Source organism: Paroedura picta, chromosome 3 (genome assembly GCF_049243985.1).
Source record: "Paroedura picta isolate Pp20150507F chromosome 3, Ppicta_v3.0, whole genome shotgun sequence".
NCBI classification, from domain to species: Eukaryota; Metazoa; Chordata; class Lepidosauria; order Squamata; family Gekkonidae; genus Paroedura; species Paroedura picta.
Window position 1 is genome coordinate 94,019,329 of NC_135371.1, and position 27,834 is coordinate 94,047,162.

At 43.8% G+C, this 27,834-nt stretch overlaps 1 protein-coding gene and 1 long non-coding RNA gene across 10 annotated transcripts in view; one reads left to right on the forward strand and one right to left on the reverse strand.

Annotated features, from left to right (window-relative positions):
* Window positions 1-25,190, reverse strand: part of RAPGEF6 (Rap guanine nucleotide exchange factor 6) — a 222,360-nt gene extending 197,170 nt beyond the window's left edge. For all 9 annotated transcript variants that reach the window (XM_077326867.1, XM_077326865.1, XM_077326862.1 and 6 more), the window contains exon 1: window positions 24,368-25,190. In XM_077326867.1, coding sequence (XP_077182982.1) covers window positions 24,368-24,436 — 69 coding nt within the window. In that variant the 5' untranslated portion in view covers window positions 24,437-25,190. The remainder of the gene's footprint in view (window positions 1-24,367) is intronic.
* A 362-nt stretch (window positions 25,191-25,552) lies between these two features.
* LOC143832436 (uncharacterized) lies at window positions 25,553-26,343 on the forward strand. The gene is made up of 2 exons (XR_013229263.1): window positions 25,553-25,748; window positions 25,836-26,343. It is a non-coding gene; the product is annotated as an uncharacterized LOC143832436 (long non-coding RNA).
* Window positions 26,344-27,834: the final 1,491 nt, after the last annotated feature.

Genomic DNA, 27,834 nt, shown 5'->3' on the forward strand with positions numbered 1-27,834 from the left:
GGTTGAGTTTCAGGCGAATCTGCTCGAGCCATCCAGCTACGGCTTCCAAACATCTGGCAAATGGATCTGGGGGGGAGTCCAGGTAGCCATCCATGAGGAGAAAGACCTGGGTGTCATCAGCATACTGATGACAACCCAGCCCATAACTCCGTACCAGTTGAGCCAGAGGGCGCATAAAGATGTTAAATAGTGTGGGAGAGAGCACTGAGCCCTGTGGGACCCCACAAGGGAGCCGGTAAGGGCCCGATAACTACTCTCCCACTGCTACCCTCTGAATCCAGTTTTGGAGGAAGGAGCATATCCAGCGTAATGCCGTACCCCTTATCCCCGTACCGGCGAGGCGGCTCGCTAGCAGCTCTTGATCGACCACGTCAAACGCGGCCAACAGATCTAGAACTAGCACAGCGGAGCCGCCTCAGTCAAGCTGGCGACGGCGGTCATCCAACAAGGAGACCAGCACCATCTTGACCCCATGGCCAGGACGGAAGCCAGACTGGTATGGATCGAGCACCGAAGTATCTTCCAGGAACGCTAGGAGCTGGTCCGCTGCAGCCCTTTCTACCACCTTACCAAGGAACGCTAAATGCACTACTGGGCAGTAGCTTGCGGGGTCATGCGGGTCTAGAAAAGGTTTCTTGAGGAGAGGGCATACCAATGCCTCCCTCAACGCTTCAGGGAACTCCCCCGACTGGAGAGAGCAGTTGACAATATATGACAGCCCTTCAAGTATTTGAAGTTAGTTATCGTATCTCCTCTTAGTTGTCTTCTGTTCAGGCTAAACAGGCCAAGCTCCTTCAACCTTTCCTCATACGATTTGGTCTCAAAACCCTTCTCCATATTCGTAGCCCTCTTCTAGACACACTCCAGTTTCTCTAGGACTGCAGTCCTATAATGAGGACTGCAGCAAAGAAATTAAAAGACGCTTGCTCCTGGGGAGGAAAGCTATGGCAAATCTAGACAGCATCCTAAAAAGCAGAGACATCACCCTGCCAACAAAAGTGCGTCTAGTCAAGGCTATGGTATTCCCACTTGCAATGTATGGCTGCAAAAGTTGGACCATAAGGAAGGCTGAGCATCAAAGAATTGAGGCTTTTGAACTCTGCTGCTGGAGAAGACTCTTGTGAGTCCCTTGGACTGGAAGGCAAACAAACCGGTCAGTCCTAGAGGAGATCAGCCTTGACTGTTTCTTAGAAGGCCAGATCCTGAAGATGAAACTCAAATACTTTGGCCACCTCATGAGAAAGAAGGACTCCCTGGAGAAGAGCCTAATGCTGGGAGCGATCGAGAAGAAGGGGATGACAGAGAATGAGGTGGCTGGATGGGGTCACTGAAGCAGTAGACTCTGCACTGAACGGTAGAGGACAGGAAGGCCTGGAGGATCATTGTCCATGGGGTCAAGATGGGTCGGACATGACTTCATACTTAACAACAACAACAAACAGCATACTGTCAGTCAGTGCTAAGCACACTTTCCTGGGAGTTAGCCCCTTTCAACAGACCTAGAAAGAATTCTGGGTAGACGTACTTGAGATTGTTCTCCCTAAGACTTCCTTGGAGAACAAGTTTTATAGTATTGGGACCGTGAATATAAAGTGACAGCTAGGTTTAATAAAAGATGTAGATCCCTTTTCCCTGATCCTGTTGGGGAATAGGTTCTATGGCTCTAATGGCTACGTGGTTTTGTATTGCTAACTGAGTTCTGAGTCTTTTTGCCAGGTGTTTTAATTTGGGGTAAGGAACAAACTTGTTTGGAGTCATCGTTATGAACTTGTAGCCATTCGTGATTATCTCTTGCCCAGGCATCTATGTGGGTAAGGTCCACTGGTGGGCAAAATTTTGCAGCCTTCCCCCCCCACACACACACACACTGGCATTGACTCTTGAGTCATGAATTTGTTCCAGGCCAGGCTGTATTCTGGAGATTTTAGGTGCAGGGATCACTTGGGCATGAAATTGGGGTTACTGTGGGTGGGCAAGTAGTTGCGAGTTCCTGTACTGTGCAAGGGCTTGGACTAGATGATTCTGGACGTCCTTTCCAACTCTATGATTCTAAGCTTTAGACGATATTTTGTCCCCCTCAGTCCGATCTGGTCTGTTTGACAGTCTGTTGGATCTGAAACCACTTCTGCTACTTGATGAACAAAAATTATTATCCCAATTTCTCTTTCCTATAGTTTGATTCAAATTGGGAAAGGTGTGTTGGGTTATACAGGAAGTATTCCCTGCATATGTGTCAAGGTATGGCCTCTTTCTTATCCCATGTCTATATCAAAATGTTGCCTAAAGTTTTCTCAAATAACTTCTCCCCTACAAATGGGTAGGCTGTCACATTATTGTTTTAAACTGGTAGTCAGCTGGCTGAGCTTTAAGACAAGCAGTCTTCTAGTGACTGAATTTGATGCCAGTGAACTGGCAGTGAAAACTAAAGCATCTAGTGCAGCATCTGTTGAGAAGGACAGAGACGCCAACTGGCTGAACAAACTAGCTGACTTTGCCAAGATGGCTAAACTGACACTAATAGTTAACGGAAGAACAGAAGAGGCCTTTCAAGAACAATGGGGCCCTTACCTGAACTATTTAAGAAAATAATACAAAGGGGATTGAAACGGGGAACTAAATATATTAAATGAAGAGCATAACCCTTCTTTTTTCTGTACTAACAATGTAGATTGCATGTATTTCACTATCTTTAATTCTGGAAAATAAAAATAAAAATCTTATATATAAAAAAAGAGAAGGACAGAGAGGCCAAGCCTCTAGCAATACCCTCTAGCATTTTCTTATCCTTTGCAGGCATTCTCCAGCAGCTTCCTGCACCAAGCAATTCCCGCTCTGTTCATGATGAAGGCTGTGGAAGAAGTCTTGCCATAGCTACTGCCTCATGTGTGCAATGGATTGCTGTCTCTGCATTCTTATCTATCTATTTATTTATTTATTCATATTTATATACCACCCTCCCCAAAGGCGCAGAGCGGTTTACATATAACTGAAACTATACATGAAACCATACATATAATAACATTATTATTAGTTGATTAACCCGGTGACAGTATAACATAACAGTATATCATAACATAAACAGTGATAACTTGAACAGGTCCAGGAGTCTTAGTGGGTTTCTGGGGGGAGGGGGGGCAGGGGCCCTGCAGATGTTGGTTGGTTGGCCTGGCCTCAGCCAAATGCCTGGTAGAAGAGCTCCCTTTTGCAGGCCCGGCGGAACTCTTTTAGTCCTGTCAGGGCCCTGATCTCCTCTGGGAGCTCGTTCCACCAGGTGGGGGCCAGGACAGAGAATGCTCTGGCCCTGGTCGAGGCCAGGCGAACTTCTTTTGGCCCAGGGACCAGTAGCCGGTTGGTGGCGTAAAGCTCTTTTGGGGGCATAGGCAGGGAGGCGGTCCCTCAGGTACACTGGGCCCTGACCGCGTATGGTCTTGAAGGTAATTACCAGAACCTTTAACCTGATCCGGAATTCAACTGGCAACTATTGCAATTGTTGTAGTATGGGCCGGATGTGGGATCTCCACGGTGTCGCTGTGAGGATCCTGGCCGCTGCATATTGGACCAGCTATAGTTTCCGGGTCAAGGCTAAGGGCAGGCCTGTGTAGAGCGAGTTACAGAAATCCATCCTGGAGGTGATTGTAGTGTGGATCACTGTGGCTAGGTGTTCTGGGGCCAAGTAGGGCGCTAGTAGCTTGGCTTGGCAGAGATGAAAGTATGCCAGCCATGCTACCTTCATCATCTGGGCTTCCATTGTGAGGGAAGCATCCAGGATCACACCCAGGTTCCTGGCAGAGTGAGCCGTAGTAAGCTCTACGCCATCCAGGGAAGGCAGATGCGCTTCCTCGCATGGGCCCTTCCTACCCAGCCACAGGACCTCCGTCTTTGAAGAATTGAGCTTCAGAGGACTCTGCTTCAGCCATCTCGTCACTGCTTCCAAGCAGCTGGCTAATGCTTCTGGGGGAGAGTCAGGGCAGCCATCCATCAGGAGGAAGAGCTGGGTGTCATCTGCATATCGATGGCAACCCAGCCCAAACTTCCATACCAGTTGTGCGAGAGGGCGCATGAAGATGTTGAATAGGATAGGAGAGAGGACCGCTCCTTGTGGGACTCCACAAGTAAGTTGCCGGCGGTCTGATGTTTTCTCTCCTATTGCAACCCTCTGTCCACGATCCCGGAGGAAGGAGATCAGTCATTGAAGAGCTGTCCCTTGTATTCCGGCATCGATGAGGCAGCGAGCTAGAAGCTCATGATTGACTGTGTCAAACGCCGCTGAGAGGTCTAGTGATATCAGCAGTGCTGACCCGCCTCGGTCCAACTGGTGACGGAGGTCGTCTATCAGGGTGACTAGCGCTGTCTCTACCCCATGGCCAGGCCGGAAATCTGACTGGGGTGGGTCTAGGACCGAAGCTTCTTCCAGGTATTCCATCAGTTGGTTTGCGACTGCCCTTTCTACCATCTTCCCCAGAAACGCTAAATGCGAGACGGGTCAGTAGTTATTAGGCTCTCGCGGATCTAGAGATATTTTTTTCAGCAGTGGGCATACCACAGCCTCTTTCAATCCCTCCAGGAATTCTCCCGTTGTGATAGGTTGATTATCTCCTGGAGGGGGCCCTTTATCCTTGTGCCAGCTGTTTTTAAGAGCCAGGATGGGCAAGGCTCCAGTGGGCATGTGTTGGCCTTGCTGTTGCTAATATCCTGTCCACCTTGGTCAGTGTGAGTCGCCTGAAGTTACTCATTGTTTTCTCCAAAGACAGCCAAGGAGCCTCCAGTTCATTTACTCCAGTTCATTTATCTAAGGTTGGAGGGAGGAATCCATGGCATCCCAAAGGTATCCTTCATCGTCCTTTGAGACTAGTCTGCCAAACTGTAGGGCCGCAATGGGAGCATCGATCAAAGGGATCAGTAGGATAGACTCTCCATAATGAGGTAACACACCCAGTTTTTTAATAAAGGATGGTATTTGCCTATTCACTAGGGGTCTCTTCCATTCAGCCCTAATTTTCTTTTCAGATTCCTCTTTATCCTTGGGGCTGTGGCATTTCTTTTTACTGTCTGTCAGAAGTCAGAATCATAGGGGCTGGAGGATCATCATCCAAGAAGAAGCCCCCAGAGTGCTCGTTCCTGCCCACCATCAGGCTGCTACAGAGATCGAAGTTGCAGCGTTTTCAAAATGGCAGGGACAATCAATCGCATTTGAAAGGCATGAAAAAAAGAACCTCAACTATAAGACTATTACTATTATAACATACTAAACTATTAGACTATTATCTACAACAGTGGTCCTCAACCTTTTACAGGTTGTGGACTGGCGGCAGCATGGAGGGCTATTGCCCGGCCGCACATGCGCGTTTTCGGCCACGCATGGCGCATGGCGCGTGCGCAGCCCTGCTTCCCTCTCCCCCCCCTACCACAGTAAGGAGCTTTGCCGGGCCGCAAGCTTGCAGCCTGGGAAGTTTCTTACTGCAGGGGGGGTGGGGAGAGGGAGCCTCGGCCCGATGCCAGGGCCTTCGTGGCCCGGCACCGGGCCACAGCCCGATGGTTGGGTACCACCGATCTACAAAACTTCTTTTTTAACAAACTTCGCTAACCAACTAATCTAATTCAAGGAGAGGCAAGTCAGCCTTGCTACTCCCAGGAGAAGCAGGAAAAGACTGGAGGAGGATACCTCCCACCATGCAGGACAGGAAATGAAAGCTTGATTCTGCCTTCCAGGTAAAGTGGGAAACACCCACCAAGACATCCTCCTGAATCTCAAGGGAGAAAGCCTTTGAAATATTCATGTGCCACATTTAAAAATGTGTGTACTTACTGTCAAAATAGCTCCCTACAAATATTTTGAAAATTAAATGAGGCAACAGCTTGGTGTAGTGATTATGAGGCCGGACTTCTAATCTGGCGAGCCTGGCTTGATTCTGCGCTCCCCCAGATGCAACCAGCTGGGTGACCTTGGGCTAGCCACAGCACTCATAAAGCTGTTCTGATGGAGCAGTAATGTCAGGACTCTCTCATCCTCACCTACCTCACAGGGTGCTTGTTGTGGGGAGAGGAAAAGGAAGGTGATTGTAAGCCACTTTGAGATTCTTCCAGGTAGAGAAAAGTGGCATATAAGAAACAACTCTTCTTCATTATCACATGCCCCCAAGTCAAGAAAAAGATACTGTACTTTTCTTAACGAGACAATGTATTATTAAACATCTGCTGGCAAAAGACCAGATATAATAATATTCTTATAATGTTCTCTAACTTTGTACACCAAAAATTACAAATATTGTGGATGAAAACATGTGAATGTCTGAGTCCCAAAATTCTTGAATGCATTCTTACATGCTAAATTTAATCACTTTTGAAGCAGAGGAGCTTTCTTATCTGCTTCTTTTAAAGAGTTAGGGGTATTTATACAAGGTATTCATGATTCTGAAATCTACTGCGGGAGAAAGAGAAAATCAATAAAAGTTAATATATCATCTTTAAAAGTTTCATACGTCAAACAAGTCCACAAATAATACAAAGGTTTCCTAAATAAATCTTAAGTAGTAATAATATTCTGGGGACCAAGTGGAATTATATTGTTTTCTAGCCTTCAATAGATTTAGAAAGCTGTAACTCTTTTTGGATTATACTTAACAAGTGACTGAGGTTAAAACAATGGATTTTGTTGTTAAAGGAGTGAATGCTCTAAAGCAATCCTTCAGAAATGATAAACAGTGGCTGCAAAATACAGGAAATAAGATTGAAATGTGAATATCAGGAAGTGCTTCTTTACTGTAAGAGTTGAGCAATAGAACTTGATGACAGAAGAGCAGAATCAGTTTCTCTGGAGATACAGAACATTATAGGTGGCTTACATTGAGAGAAGACTAAAAAAGAAGAGTTAGTTTAAATGATCTACAAAGTGCTACTCAAATGTAAGATGCATCTAATTTTGGTATTGTCACTTTGCCAAGATTGACTTGAACGTGTATTTAGGAAAGGACATTATATGAATTCAACTTATAAAGTGTTCAAGTCAGGCTGTCCAAGGGACAGTTCAGACAATTGGAAATAATGACATCCTCATAAATATCTGACATTTTAATACAGCCAGTTAGTTGACCACATATTCTATGCCCTCAGATTTCTAACACTGTCCTTAAAAGAAACACTGGGCTTGTCTAGCTGACAACCTCCACATCAACATGCAGATTATGCTCTATTTTGTTGCAAAAAGCAACACAATAATAGGAGCCAAGCCTGTTGCACTCAAGAATACAACAAGCACTAGATTAGGGGGGTGGAGTGGAAGAACTCTGCAAATGGCCTCGCCTTCACCCCAGGACTTGGAAAGGCTGCAGGCGGCTGTTAGCTCTCACACGGCAGGGATCTGCAGCCTCCAAGCCTCAGAGGGAAGTGGAAGGAGGAGAGGGTGGTCAGGGGTGCATCACGGAAGGCAATTGGCTGACTGCTGGACAGACAGGCAAGCCGGTTGGAGGTGGAGGCACTCAGTGGTGGGACAGCCGCCCTGAGTGGGTGTTAAGCGCTGAGTGGCACAAGCCATGAGACACACTCCTCCTCCAAGGCCTTACCAGAAATATACAGTGGATATATTTCTACTATAGTTATGTTATGACCTATTTGTGTCTGACTTCCTACCCTTGGCTAACCTACTGAACAACTGTGAATCAAAGACTAATGTAATTATATAAACTGGTCGATACCCAAGTGATCTGTCAATATTCTTCTTAACATATATAATAGAAAAGAGTTTTGTAACAAGTTTTCACTTCTACAGACAATTGTTAAATCATCTTTAGTATTTAAAATTGTATATAAGATACACAAAAAGTTTCAAAATCTGCATGATTATATCAAAAGGTTCTGCTTTCAGGTCAGCCCCAAAGATGTTACTTCTATTCCACTTATATAGATGCTTAAAGCCAAGTAGAAAAATAAGAACATCCCTTGTGTAGCAATGAAAAGGAAATTCTTCCAAGGCGTGTGTTCTATAATTCAGGACATCCTGACTCACTGGTTTGGTTTGACAATTGACTTTTCATGATATCTATAAAATGAGAAGCAGGGAGACAGGGTATGGCTCAAACAAAACAGGATATAAGGGATAACACATGCAAGTATCCCTACCTGACACTGCAACAAGTTTTCAATTTGCATTAAATACAAGCCAAAATTCAACTGCACATGTTGTCACCTTACGAACCTCCTATTTGTAATTTCCTGAAATTACTAGGATAGACAATTTATTCACATAGATTTTGGCAATAAATTAAAAATTGTTTAATCAACACACAGTAAACAAATATGCCATAAAGGAAATAAATAGCAAAGCCTTAGTAAAAACAGGCAATTTTTGCACACATTTTACACCTAAGAAATTTAAGAAAATTATTTAAAATATTAAAAATTCTATTTCAAAATGCCAGTCATTTCTCAAAACAAGAAGTAGATGTTTTCCTCTGTTTGATTCAGCTGTTCAACAGCACAACAAGCCCTTTGATATGCTTTCTACAGGAATTTTATTACAGCCATTTTCACAGTGTCCATCATTAGAGGAATGTGAGTACGTGGGGTACAGTTGTATATTAAAGAATTCATAATAATGACCTAAGAAGAAAATAGATACAACCTGAAAAGTATTTCATGAGCATTTTTCCACTATTTGAAGTAAAGAAAAATATTTAATCCTTCTTACAATAACAAAAAAAGGAAACAGAAAGAAGATATGACAAAATAATATGACAGGATATGACAAAATAAAAGGCCGTATGTAAACAAAACACCCAACTAGGACATTCTATGTGCCTTTTTGCACAATCAATGCCATGCAAATACTAAGACATTCATAAAGGATTGGATTCAGCTATACTGTTTTATCCAAAGCAGACATGTATTTACATTCACTTTAGTACATCCCTTGCATAATTCTGCAGAAAAGGTGCCAAAAGGTGTCAAACTGAAGGTAAAAATGCTATATGATAAGTTTTCATGTTCTAAAGCTGTAAGACTTAACAAGTGACGGAGATCAAAACAGGGCCCTCGCAGCACCATCGATTCCAGGGTGGAATGTGTTGGCTTAGGATGGAAAATAATCAAGAACATGGCCATCTAGGTGGTGTAGCGATCACCCACTGCACCCCTGGATGCCCTGCTGGGCTTGCTGGAAGCAGCAGCCATCTGGGAGTTGCAGTTTCCTAAACTTTTGATTCTGGGGAATTTCAACATCCATGCAGACCCCCAATCACCAGGACATGGCCCGGACCTGGTGTCGGCCATTGCAACGCTGGAGTTATTGCAATTTGTTGCTGGTCCCACCCATCAGGCTGGCCATACCCTGGACTTGATCTTTGGCACTGGGGTGGAGATGGATCTGGTGGCAAATAATATTGCTCCATGGTCAGACCACCATGCTATGAAGGCTTGACTAAGGATACCACCCCCTCCCCGTTTGGGTGACAGAGGTATTTTAGCCAACCCGCTGAGACTTACTGAATCCAAAAGATTCATGAATGCTCTGCAGGACCCAATGCCCTCTGGTGTCTTGTTAGAGGCCTTCATGAGGACTGGCAGTCCCAACTGAGAGCTGAGATTGACGAGATTTCTCCTAGGCGTCCTCTCCGCTCTTGCCTCAAACAGGCTCCTTGGTACTCCCCAAGAGCTTCAGAAGAGGGAAGTGAGATAGCTAAAGTGAGTGTGGCATAAGATTTGCGATAAGGCAGCAAGGGCATTTTATCGCACGCTTATGAAGGCGTATGAAGATGGTGGTGAAAATAGCAAATTGAAGGAACAGCTTTAAATTGGCTGACCGCCTTTCTTACAAATTGGTCACAGAGGGTTGCAGTCGGACCCCTATGGACTTCCCTGTGAGGCACCACAGGGGACGATACTCTCCCCTACACTTTTCAACATTTGTATGTGCCCTCTGGCCCAGCTGGTCTGGAGTTTATGGGCTGGAGTGTCACCAGTATGCAGATGACACCCAGCTCTATCTCCTGATGGATCGACAGACTTCCCCCCAGATACATTTGCCAGTTGTTTGGAAGCTGTAGCTGGATGTATCAGGCAATTCATCTTAAACTCAATGCCTCCAAGACAGAGGTCCTGTGGCTGGGTAGAAGGAGACAGGATCAATTCGCCTTCCCTGCCTGGATGGGATGCAACATACATCTGTACTAATTTGGGAGTGATTCTTGATGACTCTTTATCTATAGAGGCTCAAGTCATTAAAGTAATCCAGACAGCATTTTTGCATCTGCGCTACTCACAGCTTCTAGCACCCTACCTATCCACGGAACACTTGGTCACGGTGCTCCTTGCAATGGTCACTTCTATGTTAGACTTCTGTAACTTGCTCTACACAGGCCTACCCTTGTCCCTGACCAGGAAACTGCAACTGTTACAGAATGCCGCTGCACAGGTCCTCACTAAGTCATCTTGGAGGGCTCATGTCCAACCGTCACTGAGGCAGCTGCATTGGCTGCCTGTTTACTTCCAGATCAAGTTCAAGGTATTGGTTTTGATCTTTAAGGCTATACACGGCCTGGGTCCTACTTACATGTGGGACCACTTATCTCCTTATGCACCCTGCAAGGCTCTTTGCTCTGCGGGTATGAATTTGTTGGTGGTCCCGGGCCCTCAGGAAGCACACCTGGCCCAACTAGGGCCAGGGCCTTTTTGGTCCTGGCCCCACCTAGGGGATTGACTTCTGGATGAGCTGAGGGCCCTGTTGGGCCCATTATGAACGGCCGCTGAAACTGTGATTTCGGGTCACATGGAAAACGTGGAGGGGGAAGACACGAAGCACACTGGTTATGCACGGGATAGGGCACGACAGCGGCAAAACCCAGAGTAACCGATTATGCACGCGGTGATCCCGGCACTGCTTCTGGTTGCGCCCCGGTCACCCGGAAGCTGCACTTTCTTCCGCGTTTCGCTAACGCACCTTTTTCAGCGGCATACACCGAAGCTGCGGCCGGTTGCAGCCGGCACTGTGCGTTATCGGTGATTTTAGTCGCCGCCATTCCACCCTGAATGTGCGTTATTCCCCCTCGTGCATAATGGGTCTTGGAGCTCTCTGAATTTCGTAGGGCCTACAACATAGAGCTTTTCCTCCTGGCTTTTAGTTCAGGCTGGGCCATATACCAGGTTAATAAGAACAGGTCCTTCCCCATTCTTGTGAAATCTGGACCACCTGGGGAAGCTATCATCACCCTCGATGTACATTTGCTAGATATATGAGTGGGAATCAGCAAGTTGAGGAGTACGGTCTATAGAGTAGTTACTGCTGTCACCTATGTTGATTTTTTACTTGCTTTATATTGCAGTTGTCAGCAAGCTGGTATAGTTTACTGTCTTACAGGATTTTACTGTTTTATTATATTGTGAACCACCACGAGCTGGCTGGCCCGGTAGTGGTGGTATAAAAATACAATAATATAAATTAAATAATGTAAGCTGTGCCTTACTTTATTTAACTGCCAAAAGTTTAGACAACACAATACTCAGTGATTCACTCTAGACTTGTTCTCCTCTTTTAATGAAACAAATCCAAATGAAGTTTCAAGTAACTATAGTTCTTTTTTCCCATTTTTGTCAATGCACATTATGAATGTTTTTAAAAATTTTCCACAAACTTACCTTGGGTTTTTTAAAAAGACAATGATATCTTGAGATTATGGACAAATAGCCCCAAGTACTTCAATAGCTTAATAGGACCACCATTACAAAAAAGTCAGTGGTGTATTTGTTGAGATGAGTATCACTCCAGAGGTTAATTTAAGACACATACATGAAGTATTCTAGCAGTTTAAACAAGATCCTACATGTTAGTTTATATTACACAATTAAAAGCATTGGAATGTCACCAGTGAAATAACTTGTTTCTGGAGAAAAAGTTAACAATCTGTATTATCATATATTTAAAGCTTGAATTTTAGTTGAGCACACTAGAACACACAGTACTATACCTATTATAATATATACTATGCTAGAAAGGTTCAAGGATATAAACCAAGATGGTAATGTAATTATAACATAATTGAGTATTTCAGGACTAATTAGATTTTAGTTTGCAGCAGACCTGTACATGAAATTTGACATGCAATATACCCGATATATTTTCCTGGTCAATTTTTCACAAATTAATAACTGAAATAGTGATGTGTCCCAAACTTATAATTCCAGTTACTCACTATAAAATAGCCACTATTTGGTAAAATTCAATGGCTTGCTATAAACTGAGCAGCTGCTACACTGCATACACACATACATTTAACCACCTGCTGATATTGCATGGCTATAATATTTGCAGATTAACTAGAATACAGCCTTTCAAATATTCAGAAGATATAAATATTTGACACAAATAAGAATCTATACTCCCACTTGATTAACTGCTGGATTCCATATTTTCAGAGCGCAGAAAACATGTTTTGTTATCCCATCCCAGTATTTCATTAAATTCAAATTATTTGCTTCCATACACTCTTATCCAATGCTTGCAAGTGTGAGATACAAACGCCACAGTAAAGGTAAAGGTAAAGGTATCCCCTGTGCAAGCACCAAGTCATGTCTGACCCTTGGGGTGACACCCTCTAGCGTTTTCATGGCAGACTCAATACGGGGTGGTTTGCCAGTGCCTTCCCCAGTCATGACCGTTTACCCCCCAGCAGAAAGCTGGGTACTCATTTTACCAACCTCGGAAGGATGGAAGGCTGAGTCAACCTTGAGACGGCTGCTGGGATCGAACTCCCAACCTCATGGGCAAAGCTTTCAGGCAGCTGCATTACCACTCTGCGCCACAAGAGGCTCTTTAAACGCCACAGTAGCCTGTAGTTAAATCTTGAAATCTGTTTTCTACCCAAAACTATTTAATCCAAGTCAGCAACACCTGCTGTTCTCCATTCCAAGGAGGTTATAAACTTTGGGCTTTTGCATCACGCCCTGCAACTTCTCCCCTGCTACGCACACACAAAACTTTTTTTTCCTACTGAACATTCAGCATGATGTAAACAGTTCTGTGGTAGAGAAATCTTCCTAAATCATGTGTAAATGTGTTGATAGTGTAAGGCAGTGGTCCCCAACCCCCGGTCCGGGGACCAGTAACTGGTCCGTGGATCAGTTGGTACCAGGCCGCGGCTCCTCCTCATCCTCCTCCCAAGCTGCTGTCTTGGGGGCTGCCCTGCCACTCTGCCGCTGGATCACCTTTGGTGCTCTCCAGCGGCCACCATGGCTGGGGCTCTCCCTCAGCTTGGCACTGCACAGCTGCTGCTGGCAGCGCCCCCCAGCAGGTGGCTGGAAGTCAGGGGTACCAGCAAACAAAGCAGGGGCTCAGGCGGCGGCAGCAACATCCCTCGGCAAAAGACTACCCCCCCTCGGGCCTCAGTAAAATTGTCAATTGTTGACCGGTCCCCGGTGATAAAAAGGTTGGGGACCACTGGCCTAAGGTGACCAGATTGTCCCACTTTTGGAGGGACATCTGGGGGTACCTGGCAAATTGTACTTATGTTGAAATTATATATATATATATATATATATATATATATATATATATATATATTTCAATACTATTTTTGCATTCTATGCATTCTATTAAACATTTTGTTGCTCCATATAGACCAAATTTTTAATCAAGAACCCTCCCCACAGTCAATGGTGTTCCACTTTACCAATGTTAAAATCTGGTCACCTTATGATAGTCCCTTACAAAAAGCTATCACACTGCACTTGTGAGGTGAATTTTTAAACATTCTTCTAATACTTATCTACAATTCTAATCCATATCATATCATTTCCCGTATGAACTAAGTAAGCTGTCATCAGTTTATTTCATACTGTCATCAGATTAGGTAAGGAGGGAAGCAACAAGAGTAGTACATTAACTTGTATTAACAACTTCTTATAACTTAGATGCAGAAGAAATCCTGAATTACATAAATCTTTCACTGCAAATGGATGTCATACTAGATGTAAAAAGGCAAATAAGGCCATTATCACGACAAAACAACTATGTCATAATAACACACAATCAGAAGCCCTATCAACAATAATTCAGTAATTTAATATTATGAACAGTATTACTATTCAATAACCAAGTAGCAACTGAATTTCACAAGAGGCTGCCAAAGGTATTTCTTTCAAATATTGCTTATCATCCCTGCTCAGAATACTGGACAGTTAATAGGAAACAACTTTAAGTCTTTGGTGCCTCTTCCTCAAAAGCCCAGCCAAGGTAGACCACATTATTCAGTCCCAGTAGATAATCAACACTATTACTGATAAATAATCTTACAAAATAGTCTGCTTGGAAAGAACATACAATAAAAAACATGCAAAGATACATGGTTTTAACATTGTTTTATTATCTTAATATTTTTATGTAGAAATACTTTTGTATTTTTACTACACATATTGATTAATTTTTATCACTGATTGCAGTTTGTATTGGTGCATTATTTATATGGGTCAATCGACCGAATAAACATACTATACTGTACTGTAAACATGCAAAGAAAATCTATTAAATGTGGTGTTTGGCCTGACCTTGCCTCACAGACTTCTTAGAGATATTCAAACTGTTATTGCTTTATTCTTGGGCTAAGAAAGTCAATTGAATGTGGTACCTCCCAACCCTACCCCAGAAAGGCAGTCCACAATAGGACACCATAACAAAAGTCACTGAGAGATCCAGGAGAATCAAGCTGAAAGGTAACCCTCATAGTGCTGCTCGTGCATGTTTGCAGCCGCGCATGGTGCAAACGCGCATGCATGGACCTGCTTCCCTCTCCCCCCCTCCCACAAAACGAAGCTTGCCAGTCCGCAAGCTAATTGGCTGCTTTGCTTGGGGCCTGGGAAATTTCTTACTGCGGGGAGGGGCAGGGAGAGGGAGCCGCAGCCCGGTGGTTGGGGACCACCGCTGTAGACCACAACCCACAACTCTGCAGGATTACACTGAGTAAATACAGTGGTTGGTCATGGAGAAATGTTTCTTCACCATCAAAGTCAGGGAGCAAGCCTTAAAATGAGCTTTAGCCTTGCCTTGTCAGATTAATCCCAAGTCTCTCTCCACTGTCATTTTAGTACCCTTGTCTTTTCCTTGTCCACAGTCCCTCAGGGGTCACCTGGGTTCTTAGATCCAAGATAGTGTACCTAGGACCAACCATATCAATCACCCATGACATCTCCTCATTCCAATAGTCAGGCATGCCAGCAAGAAAGTCTACGAATGCTATCTACAAACTAGTTGGACCCCTCAGGGTACAGCAGATCTTAACTGAGCCCCCACTCAGTCTTGGTATCTTTATGTCTAAACCACATCCAGCAGTGATCTATCCATGACAAATGAGCTATCTTTTATTCTTTAGATCACCATCCTACTCAGAACATCAGATCAATAATTTTACAGGCACATGCTATGACCTGAGTGTGGCCCATGGACACCATGAAATCCTAAACCACTCCTTGGCATGGATGTTTAAGTCCCCTAAGACAACCAGGAGTCTTGAACACCACCTACAAGACTACCTCCACCAGCTCAGGCATGGAGACAGCTAGTCACATGGCTGGGTGATACAGCAACAGGATCCCAATCCTGTCTCTCACTCCTTACACTAAACACTCTTAATATAAATCAATCCAGTTTTGAAACAGACTTTTAAAACAGTATTGACATAGCCAACTTACACTGCTCTAATTTTCTGAAGTCCAAGAACAAAAGGATTATTAGGAATTGATGTCGGATAAGCCCTTTTAAGTGTTACAAGACATGTTAAGGTATCTGGGTACACTCTGGGCGACTGACAAGCTCACTGCTCCTGCACGATAGTGGCAAGACCTTTGCATAACAGAAACTTTTTTTGTTCCTTGCTTGCTTTCATCCATTCATCTTCTCCCTCAGGTGAAAAACTGGGAAATGCTCAAACACACCTAAACAAACTAATATGAAGAAGAGTAGACACGCTTCTTTCTAAACCTTCAAAATCAGAGCAAAAATTCAAAATCAGAAACTGATTCTAGATAAAGAAATAAACCTTAGTATTTTTCAAGAATTTTATTCGGAAAATGTGATATAAACTAATGACAAATAGACTCAAGATACTTAATCCTACCTATGTTTATTCAAAAGTACATCTCACAGAGTTCAACAGGGCTTACTCCCAGGTACGAATGCACAGGACTGCAGCCTGCATAGCAGGAGGATGGTGGTGGTATAAAGGAAGATTTCAGTGTTGTCAGAAATGTTCAGTTTTTGTATCTGCATGTTTTCTTTATCATGGGAATTTTCTTTAAAAAAAAAATGCTCCTGCACTGTAACACAGAGAACTAGGTACTAGCCAAAATCAAAACAGCTTCTGAAAACATGCTCAGTACTTTGCCTCTTGGGATCTTCCCCCGGCCCTTGAACAGCCAACTCCCATGCTTTCAAAGCTCTCATCAGTTGCAAAAGAGGTCTGCCATAAGGAGAAAAAAGGGCGTTCAAGAAACACAATCCCAAAGCCTCTAAAGCATGCAATACTTCTTGGGTGGAACCCTGGATACAGGCCATTGCTTTTTTTTTTCAAAGAGTAGATAATAAAACTTTCCATTTTGTTTACTACAATGTTGATGGTTTCTATTTTCAGCTTTTCTCCTTACTTTCAAAAGTGGCAAAAAAGAAGCATTTAAAAGTACAGTGGCTTGTAACGTTCCCTAACACTGCATATTCACACAATTTCAAAACACCAAACATTAGTTTTATGAGCAAATATATGTATATGGTATGTTATTGAAATAGTAAGGCTTAAAATGTATTTATTTTCTTTCCCAAATATGCCCAGTTCAAAAACTTTCTGATCCCATCTTTCCCTTCAGGACTTCAAAAATTTCCATTCATTTTACATTTCTAGTAACAGCCTCCTTTTTAAGTAACATTTTACTGTACAGACTAAGAACAAATAAACTGCACATGTCAAATGCATTTAGACAACCTGCTTTGCAATCACTTAACTACTCAGAATACATAATAACAGCTTCATCAACAAAGCATTAAAAACAAGACCTTATGCAATGCTGCAGCAATATTATGCAAGTGTTAGAGGCAGGTGTGCTTGGAAAATATTTTGCAACATAAATGCATCTATACATATTCTCAATGAATCCCAGTCATCTGTGAGACTCCTTATTTCCTCTGATAGTATTTAATCAATTGTCTCCGCTGGGGGAAAGGTTTTAAAAAATCCTAAACCATTAGCCAACTGAACTGGGAACAGTCATACCAGCTGAGTTTAGATACAGAGAAAAAAGTGAGATTGATTGTGTGCATCATAAACAGAAGAGCTCTATAAGGAAAATATTTCAATTATTACTTCACATACAGAATATTTCTACTTCAACAGAAATTCAGTAAACTATTCTCCAGCTGTATACATAAACCCAAAGGGACACTGATGAAGAAACTGTCCATCTGTTTATTTAAAGAGACCACAGTAGCTAAAGAACAGTTGATCCTGGGTTTCGATTCTTTCTTATTTCTTCATATATAAATCCCCTATTTTGTGCTGGACTGACTGACAAGAAGAAGAAGAAGAAAGAAAAAGAAGAAGAAGAAGAAGAAGAGGAAGAAGAGGGAGGAGGGGGAGGAGGAGGAGGAGGGGAGGAGGAGGAAGAGTTGGTTCTTATATGCCGCTTTTTCCTACCCAAAGGAGGCTCAAAGTAGCTTCCCATTCCTCTCCCCACAACAGACACCCTGTGAGGTGGGTGAGGCTGAGAGAGCCCTGATATTACTTGCTTGGTCAGAACAGCTTTATCAGTGCTGTGGTGAGCCCAAGGTCACCCAGCTGGTTGCTTGTGGGGGAGCGCAGAATCGAACCTGGCATGCCAGATTAGAAGTCCACACTCCTAACAACTACACCAAACTGACTAGTTATTGGGCCATTATTTCCACATTATTTCCTTCTCTAGGGTTTATTCCAACCCCAACTCTGAACAAAGCTGTATGCCATTTTATTCCCACGGTTACATTTGAGTACTCCAGTTCCTTGTATTTTTCTGGGTTTGAATCACGCTTCTGCTAAACATAAAGTTTCACTAACCTAAATTGCAATTTCAAAGTATGCACAAAACACAAACATGTAAAATGAATACCCAACAGGAGTTAGTGGACACAAGTTAAAAATTATTCCCCTCACAGCTACCCAGAAACTGCTCACCCTCTCTGGTTTGTACAAAAGAATGTGTTTTTAAGTGCCATCAGGGTGCAGCCAACTCATGGCAACCCCATAGGGTTTTCAGGGCAAGAGACCCATAGAGGTGCCTTACCATTGCCTGCATAGCAACCCCGTAATTCCTTGTTAGTCTCCCATCCCAATATTAACCACGGTCAACCCATCTTTGTTTCTGAGATCAGGCTAGCTTGGGCCATCCAGGCTAGGGTGTTTACAAGGGTTATATTGCTGTTTTAAATTCCAAGCAATACTCTCCAGTAGATTGGGGGTACAGTATTTGCTGGCGTATAAGACTACTTTGTTCCCCTGAAAAACATGCCTCCAAGTGGGGGGGGTTGGCCTATACTCCGGGTGCACTTCAGTTGGGATAGATATAGCTGCCCATAGTGGCCCATAGTACTGTAATGTAATGTAACAAACTCTATATTTTGAGTGGAAATGTTGGGGGGTCGTCTTATACGCCCAGTCGTCTTATACGCCGGCAAATACGGTATTTTATATTGTTGACATCTTTGGGTTTTCTATTATAGAACTTAAATGCTTTGGATAGAACTCTGCATTTTAACGGGGAAAGATTCCGGACCAGTAGCTCCTCAAAGGCAAGGTTTCCAGAATATATGCCTTGGGAGTCAAAATTTCTTTTCTCAGATACATCTTTGAATCCTTACATCCCAGTCAGAAGAAGGGAGGGATGTGGCAAAGAAAACAGGATACAAAGGTAAAATACAACTTGATTAGAGCAGAGGAAGAAGAAGAGTTGGTTCTTATATGCTGCTTTTCTTTACCCGAAGGAGGCTCAAACTGGCTTACAGTCGCCTTCCCTTTCCTCTCCCCACAACAGACGCCCTGTGAGGTGGGTGAGGCTGAGACAGCCCTGATATCACTGCTCGGTCAGAACAGTTTTATCAGTGCCTTGGTGAGCCCAAGGTCACCCACCTGGCTGCATGTGGGGGAGTGCAGAATCGAACCCGGCATACCAGATTAGAAGTCCACACTCCTAACCACTACACCAAACTGGGAGAAATAATTGGAGTCAAAAAATTAGGACCTAAAGTAAAATAAGACACCAATGTCCCTATTCAGGCTGCAGAGGTCCACTGTGCTAAATTTGTGTATGAATTTAAGGTGCTTTTGAACTCAACTCATGTTGTTCTACTGCAGACCAACACAGGTACCCACCAGAAATTGTCTTTTAACAGGTATTAATACATTGATACATCTAGCATACAACACCCAGATACTGAAGTCAGAAGTACTGAGGCAACAAACTCACTTATAGATGCTGTTTCTATACAAATACTAGGGGCAAAGCCCGTTGTCTCCAAGAATACAATGGGCGCTAGAGCTTGGCAGTAGGAAGAGGAAGGGGAGGAGTTGTCCAGTCTGTAAGGGCATGGGGTTGTCATGTGTGTTGTGTGGGAGGTTGTGGTGGCATGGTGGCAGATGAGGCCATGGGTGTGGAGATATGGGTGTCAAGAACCTGTGGTGTGGAATGTTCGTTGATTGTGGGAGAGGACTGACCTTGGGGAATTGTGGCATAGTGGTTACAGATGAGCTTTCCAGAGCCAAGTTCTCAGATATGTGAAGGGAAAATCAGACTGGAGACTCTTCTTAGGGGAAGATTACATGGCAACCAATTCCCCCCAGTTCTGCGTCATTTCCCTTCTTGTGTGAATTAGGCCACATTCACCGAAATGCCCCTCTGCCCTAATACACATAGGGTAGTCACAGTACACAGGTGTCCACCCTGTTCCTTCTGTCTCCCATATTTTCACTGTTGGTAAAATGTTATGTGCCCACATGCTTCTTTCATGGTTGCTCCTTAGAAGAACTGATTTTTGTACGCTATTGCTTACTACCCAAAGGAGTGTCAAAGCGGTTTACAAACACCTTTTCCATTTGTCTCTCCACAATAGTCAACCTGTGAGGTATGTAGGGTTGTGAGAGATCTGAGAGAAATGGGAATGGGCCGCAGTGACCCAGCAGGCCTCAGGTGTCTCAAAGCATTTTCCAATCGTCTTCCCTTTCTATCCCCATAGCAGACTCCCCATGAGGAGGTGGGGTAGCGAGCCTCACAGGGAAGATGGCAACCCTAAGAGGAAGACTGTCTGTTCACAGCAGTCTTGACCTTAGTAAGGTTTTTAATACTGTTTTTTTATTTGCCAGGCCAAGGTTATTTGCCAGTTACTATTTCAGTGATGATGCGTCTCCAGACATTTACTTGTTCTCTATTTAGTTTCAGGCTGTAAATATTTATTTAGATCTTCCTGCACTTTCCAGACACACAGGACTGATGTTGGTCTGCCTGTCTGCGCCCCAGAATACAAACAGTTGCTGATAAGGGCTGGCCCTAACCCATAGGCCAGGAGGGACACTCCTGCACCACTCCCTACCAACTGCAGGCAAAAATGGCTCATTTGAAGGTGGACTCTGAGGCACTGTACGATTTTGAAGTCCCACCTCCAAACCTCCAGGAATATTTCCAGCCCAGGGGTAGCCAACCTACAGGTGTAGCCTGGAGAGCTCCTGGAATTACAGCTCACCTGCAGAGTATAAAGATCAGCTCCCCAGGCAGAAAGGGCTACTTTGGACAGGGTTGTGGTAGAGAAGAAACATTTAAGGCTTTCCACACAGGTTGTTGTTGAATTGAAAGACTTGAGGCCTACTGTACAGGGTTGTTATGCAGATGAAACAGGAGACAAAAGAGCCAGCTTCCTCTGCAGAATAACGCTGTGCAGTGGCCTCAAATCTGCAGAGAGTTGCAAAGAAGAAAGACACATGGCTTGGCTGTGTCTAACCCCCGGCCAGAGCAGTATTTTAAGTGAGAAGGGGCTTTTCTGTGGCCTCCCTGTCCGGCAACTGTTTGGCAGAAGGGGAAAGTCAAAAGGAAAGCCCTCAAAAGGAAAGCCCTCAGGCTCCCCTGCGTTGCTCTTGGAAAGGCCTCCTTCCCTCAGTCAGAGGCTGTCAGAGGTTCCTTCGCAGCAGGCCTGAAGGGGGGAGGGGGAGCACTCTGCAGCCTCCTGCCAGCTCTGTCAGGGTTCTGAGGCAATTTACAGTTGGACATGACAGTTAGGACAGCCTTGGGGCGAAAAGGGCTGGCGCAGCCTCTGTTCTCATCCCCCTTGGCAGCCCTGCTGACCTCCTCTCCCTTTGGTGGTCAGGAGCAGACTGGCAGCCAGACTGGGCTGGGTGAATGGAATTTTGGTCTGTCCTGGTGAGGGGCCAATAGGAAGGCACTTTGCGCGCCTCCCCATTGGCTGCTTGGCCCTGGATGGACACTCGGAGGGCCCTCTGAGTTTTTATCCTGGACAGGGCCCGCCCTAACTCCTCCCCAGGTGGCCTTACTCTTTTATTTAATAGGACCCTGTCCTATTTAAAGATGGTACCTTTGGTTTTCACACCACTTCCAAGAGGTCAGACAAGGCATTACAAGAGCTACGAGAACATAATAATTAAAAGAGGCAAAGCAATAAAACAAAGTCATATTTGAAAATAAAAATCTCCAGTCTTTTTTAGTCGTGGATCTTTGGCACTTCAACAGAGATTGGAGGAAAGAACTCCAAAATGGCTGCCACAGTAGGCAGAACCAACAATAAAATGTCAGGGAAGGAGATTCTATATTGCTATGATAGTAGCTGTTGGACAGCCGAAACAGAATCTGTTTAACAGCTTGGTGTTGTGGTTAGGAGCGCGGACTTCTAATATGGCGAGCTGGGTTTGAATCTGCGCTCCCCCACAGGCAGCCAGCTGGGTAACCTTGGGCTCACCACAGCACTGAGAAAACTGCTCTGATTGAGCAGGAATATCAGCCTCACCCATATCAGGGCTCTCTCAGCCTCACAGGGTGTCTGTTGTGGGGAGAGGAAAGGGAAGGCAATTGTAAGATGCTTTGAGACTCATTCAGGTAGAGAAAAGCGGCATATAAGAACCAACTCTTCTTCTTCAACATGACAATTTGTAACATTTACATTGTTTAAATAAAACTGCCCATGCACAAATAATTATGTACACATATTGCATATCTGGCAGTATTAATTTTTTTGTAGGTTTCTAACGCTTTTATCTCCTTTACCTGAGCCCTTCTAACATGAACTCAGCCATTTTTAATCTGCCCTATTACTTGTAACAATGACAGCTAGTGCTGAAGGGATGGTGAGAGCCTCCTGCACATGAGTACAGTAAGAGAAACTCTGGAAAACTTTTGATGGAAACATAAATGCTTTTTGAAAAGTTGACAAAAATTGGTTATATTATCAACTTCCACCTGAATTATAAAAATATATATAAAGTGACTGTCTGCATTATACCACAAACAGATATTGAAAAACCCAACTGATCCCACCCATGTCGAAAAAACACTTGGTGGGCATCATGTTGGGGACCACTGGCCTACTTGATTAAAAACATAGTTAAAAAAATAATAAGCATAGTTACTAACAATGAATTCAATAACCAGCATCCACATTTATACATTAAAAACTGATGGAGATTAATACTTGGACTAAAATAGAATTAGAAAGCACACTAAAAATGTTTTTTTTTAAGATAACATATCCTACAAGCAGTGCCTCATGCAAGTACTGTATGCAAAACAATAAACCAAGTTTAGTCAACAGGAAATATTTCTTTAAAATATGCTAATAGTGCTATCCTCAGCAGAGTGACACCCTTCTAAACGTTTGACTTGGAAAGTGGTTCCAAAATCAAATTGATTTTGGGGTGGTATACTAGTTGAGTCAATAATAATAATCAACTATAAGGACATTTTAAAAAATGTAAGTCTCTAAGAATATTAAATACTTGTTATAAGAATAACACTGAGAAAAAAATAGAAGATTGTTTAAAATAAGGTGACCAGATTGTCCCACTTTTGGAGGGACATCTGGGGGTACTGGGCAAATTGTACTTATGTTGAAATTTATACATACATACACACATACACACACACATACACTATTTTTGCATTCTTTGCCTTCTATGAAACTTTTTGTTGCTCCATATAGACCACATTTTAATCAAGACCCCCCCCCCCGTCAATGGTGTCCCACTTTACCAATGTTAAAATCTGGTCACCTTAGTTTAAAATCAACTAACTATAACTGTATTCTATGCATTAAAATAAGGAACAGAACAAACGTATGGTTAGTATCTTATCGCATAAAAAGCTCTTGTTCCTGGAATCTTCACTAACTGAAAGATCAACACAGAATACTGCTGTTCACTGTCTCATAAAAATAATATATATAATAAAATAAAATGCATTCAAAACTGAAAATGCTTTCCCTATACTGTTCTTTTTCTTTGTCAAATGCAACCATAACTTAGAAAAGCAAATCTGATTCAAGAGACTCCACTAAAACCTATCAATAACAACAAACTATTCTCAGGTAATAAATACAACACAAAACCCCTTTAACACTGGTCTTATGTAAGCTATACATCACAAAGTAATTCTAGCTTTTAGCTAATCCTCTTCTAACACAAACCATTTTTCTAGCAGAATGATAATGCAATCCTATGGATAGCTACTTCTAAACCCATAGTTTTGGACAGAAAAATTCTGCATAGAATTACACTGTGAATTTAGCAATTTAACAAATGTCAGCTCACCTACTCAGCATGAAGGATGTGTATTAAGCTATGGTTTTATCTTGTGCTCAAATAACAGGTTCTGCCATCACCATTCCTTAAGATTGAAACAAGCATCACTTAACTGTAAATGATGCACATATGCCCAATGTAAAAAGCAGGCTAGTAAAGATTCTTCAAAATGTTTCTTAAGTGTTACATTCATAGAGGATCACTGAGCTTGCAAGGCATTTAGTAAGGGGCAAAACACAATTAAAAGACCAAAATAAATCAATAGTTGTGCCAAAATCAGGCTATTAAATAAGTCTGGATAAGGGCTGAACCATACATGAAAGTTCAGTACATGATAGCCCTTTTGTAAGGAAAAGCTCAGGGCCACTGGGCAGCTAACACATATTTGACTCCTACAGGTCTGCCACAGAAGCTTGCTACCAGCAATCTTAAAGCACCGCATAAGCAAAGCAAAACCGAAATGTGTGACTATGCCACAAGTAGGTTGCATGCAGTTTCCTACATGGAAGTAATTGCTCCGTTAAAAAGTGCAGATGAGAAACATCACTGACTGTTAAACAAGCAAGAAGCCAAAATACCTCTTGAGTTCTTTCTGATGGCTTTTTCCGTAGTGCTTGTTTAATCCTGGGATCCACACGTGATGTCATCCTATAACGATATTTCTCCACTTGTAGAGACCCGCGGGGAAGGGGGATCGATCCACAAGTTACCTCTACTTCAGCTCGTCATGAATATTCTGAAATCCACTCGATCCCCAGTATCCACTGCTCCGGATTGTTCTCTCCGCGTCCTTTTTAACAATTCAGAACAACTGGCCTTCCCACAACAGACAAAAGGTTCTATGAAGATCTCCAGGCCTCTGGTGCGTTCCCCGTTTCCTCCGGCAGGTCCAAAAGAGAGGGGAGCCTCCCCAGCTTCATTTCGCTCCAAGCCTTGGAAAAAACCACAACACTTTACACGGCACTCAAGCAAGGAAAGGCAGTAGCCACCGCAGCCTCTGCTTGTCCCAGCAGGAAATCTGATCCAAGGAAAGGCTCCATACCGCCGCGCAGAATGTATTTGGGGCAGGGGCGAGTGTTTGGGGTGGTCGCTGCTCCTTCTTCTCCTTCCTCCCCCGGAAGCGCCAGTGAGAGTTGGCAAGAGAGAGAGTGGGGGATTAAGCACATGGAGTCCTGGCGGCAGGCGGGCTGGGGGGGAGCCGGGGCCGGAGCCACGAGCCAAGTGAAGTCCCGGGTCCAGCCATCGGGGAACAGGATGCGAGCCCAAAGGAATCCAGAAATCTGGGAAATGGACGGGGGGGGGGGGGACGGAGATCACATCCGATGATGAAATTCCAGGCGCGGGAAGGAGCGGTGCTGGCGGCTCCCCTTGCAGACGGAAGCTTTACACAGGACCGGGGATGGGGGGGGGGGGGTCAGTGCCTCGAGCAGGCGAAAGCCCAAAGGCAACACGAGAGGGGTTGGTCGGTTTCCAGCGGCGCGTGGGGAGAAGGGACCTGAGAGGCAGGCGAGTCGTGCGGAGTGGGGCGGGAAAGCTCCTTCCCTTCCTTCCTTCCTTCCTCCCTCCTCGCCCCTTCTTCTCCTTTCTCTGGCTGGCTCTGCCCCTCACCAGCGACGCGGCTTCCACGCGGGGCTCCTCCGGGCTCGTCCCGCGGCTACAGCGACGCGCAGCGCGGGCGGCAGCCTCATGCTCCAGCGGCGCGCAAAAGTTTTGGGGTCCCCCTCACCCCTTCGGCGCTTTTCCCTCCGGAGGCAGACGGGCGGGCTGCCTAGTTGGAAAGTTACCGGCCAGAGTCCCTCGACTTTCGTCGGCCCGCCCGCCCGCGCTCTCAGGGACACGCCCGGCTCTGAGGTTCTCGTTGGCTTCAAGGTTGAGAAACCTTGCGCGGGCGGGCGGTTTGGTCTTAAGCGCAAGGAACAAGCAAGCCTTACTGCTCCTTTGCTGTCCGGAGAAAATAGTGTGCGTTTGTTTTTCCTTTGCCTTGGTTCGGGATTCTGTAGCGGCGTGCAACTTTTCTCTCCGCATTACCTCTTGTTTCTTTCACAGAGAAGCGAGGGCGGGCTCCTCATACGAAGTATCAGTTGGCAGGAGCCAAGGGAGGAGAGCGACTTTCGGCTCGTCTAGGCGGGACATCATCTGACCACGCCCGCCTTGCTTGCTCCGTCGTGGAACGAAAAACCATAGAGAAAGCGGCTAGAGAGACACGCGTCCCTTAGCTTCCGCTCTGGTAGGAGATTTGTTCAGGCTCAGTAATAATGGCAGGAGCTCAAACGGCCAGCCTGGAAGTGCGCTCTGCCCTCGAGGGAGCGATTTTAGGGGAAATCTAATTAGCTTCATCTGTTACGCAACTTGAGGTTTGTTTTGTGGCTGAGGGCAGCCCTGGCGGTATCGGTTATCTGGGACACAAGAAGTTGTTGAAATCCCTCTTTATAGGATAGTTGTGCTGATGGTCTTCGTTTTGATAACCTGTACTTATTGTGTAGCATTGCATCGCGAATATCGGTCTGTTGTACTATATTTTTCCAAAAAAGATCAAATAAAGTCTTATATCAAATTCGGCCAGATGTAGCGTTTATAATGCAAAAGATGCGAAAGTCATGCAGCTCTGCTATTTTCCTATGTGTGAATGGAAAGCTTATATTCAGTGTTCCAGTTCAGTGATATGACAAAGTTCTTTGCAAGACTTCCAGTAGAAATTAAGGGACACAGAATGAAGTTAATGTATGACAGAAGACAATTGCATTACAAGAAATTAACCTGTATAATTTATCACTAAAAGAACCTGTGAAAAAGTATAAATAGAAAAACTAGGCAGCATCCAGCAAAATGTGTATTTTAAATCAATATCTTTCATTGTCAGGATATCCCCAATACTGAAGTGAATGACAGGAGGTGGATGAAGCACTCTGTTAATACCTCTGCATCGATCATGTTTCCTCTGAGTAATCCATTAATAGTTGTTAAAGGTATCCATTAAAATATATGTTAAACAATAGGTGGATCTAAGGCATTATTGGAGGAATTACGATCTCTATCTATGAAAAAGCCTTGGGAATCTGTCATAAACACAAGGAGCTATGATATTTGTATTAATACATTCTAATGTATGCATTATCTTGTATGCAAGTCAATGGTCTGTCTTGCCTGCTGATATCATCCTGATTCTACAAGGTCTCAAGGCCAGAGAAGAATGGTTGGTTTGTATACCCCATTTTTCTTCACTTTAAAGAGTCCCAAAGCAGTTTACAAACACCTTCCTTTACTCTTCCCACAACAGCATGTTGTGAGATGGATAAGGCTGATAGAATTATGAAAGAATTGTGACTGTCCCAGGGTCACCCAGCTGCCTGCATGTGGAGGAGTGAGGAATCAAACCCGGTTCTCCAGATTGGAGTCCACCACTCTTAGCTACTACATTATGCTGGCTCTATCATATTACTAGGTCTAGATGCCTGTACGTTTAACTGTGGATCTAGAACTTAGCTGTAGTCTGCTCGTATATGGAAAGATAAGTGTTCCAAAACAAAAACAGCTCATGCAACCAGTTTCAGGTGTCGAAATATTGGCTGAACTAATAAGGTTTGGCAACCCTGTTTTTATAATCCATGCTATTAAAGGTTGGTTGATTATATGGTGTGGAGTCCCTCACCTGTGTGATTACCATGACCTCTGATTTTACCATGTGATGGCGAATCTATTTGTCATTATTTATGGTGGCAAAGCAAAATAAAAATTGATACATGGAAATTTTGTGAGACGATCACATCTAGAGAAGAAATAATTTAATTTTTGCAGTACTTTAGACAAGTCATTGTCTTTCATTCTAATCTGCGTAACTGAATTCAGCCGCACACAGGAAGCCATGATTGTCACATTTTCAGTTTGTTAATGGCCAACTGAGAAACCTATGACACTTATATATGACTGTACAGAACTTTCTTCTTTCTTAAAGAATATGTAACAAAGAAGAATAAACAACAGCAATGATGAATAAGAATAAAAGAAGATTTTTAGATTCAAATTTTCACATTTCAAATTTATTTTT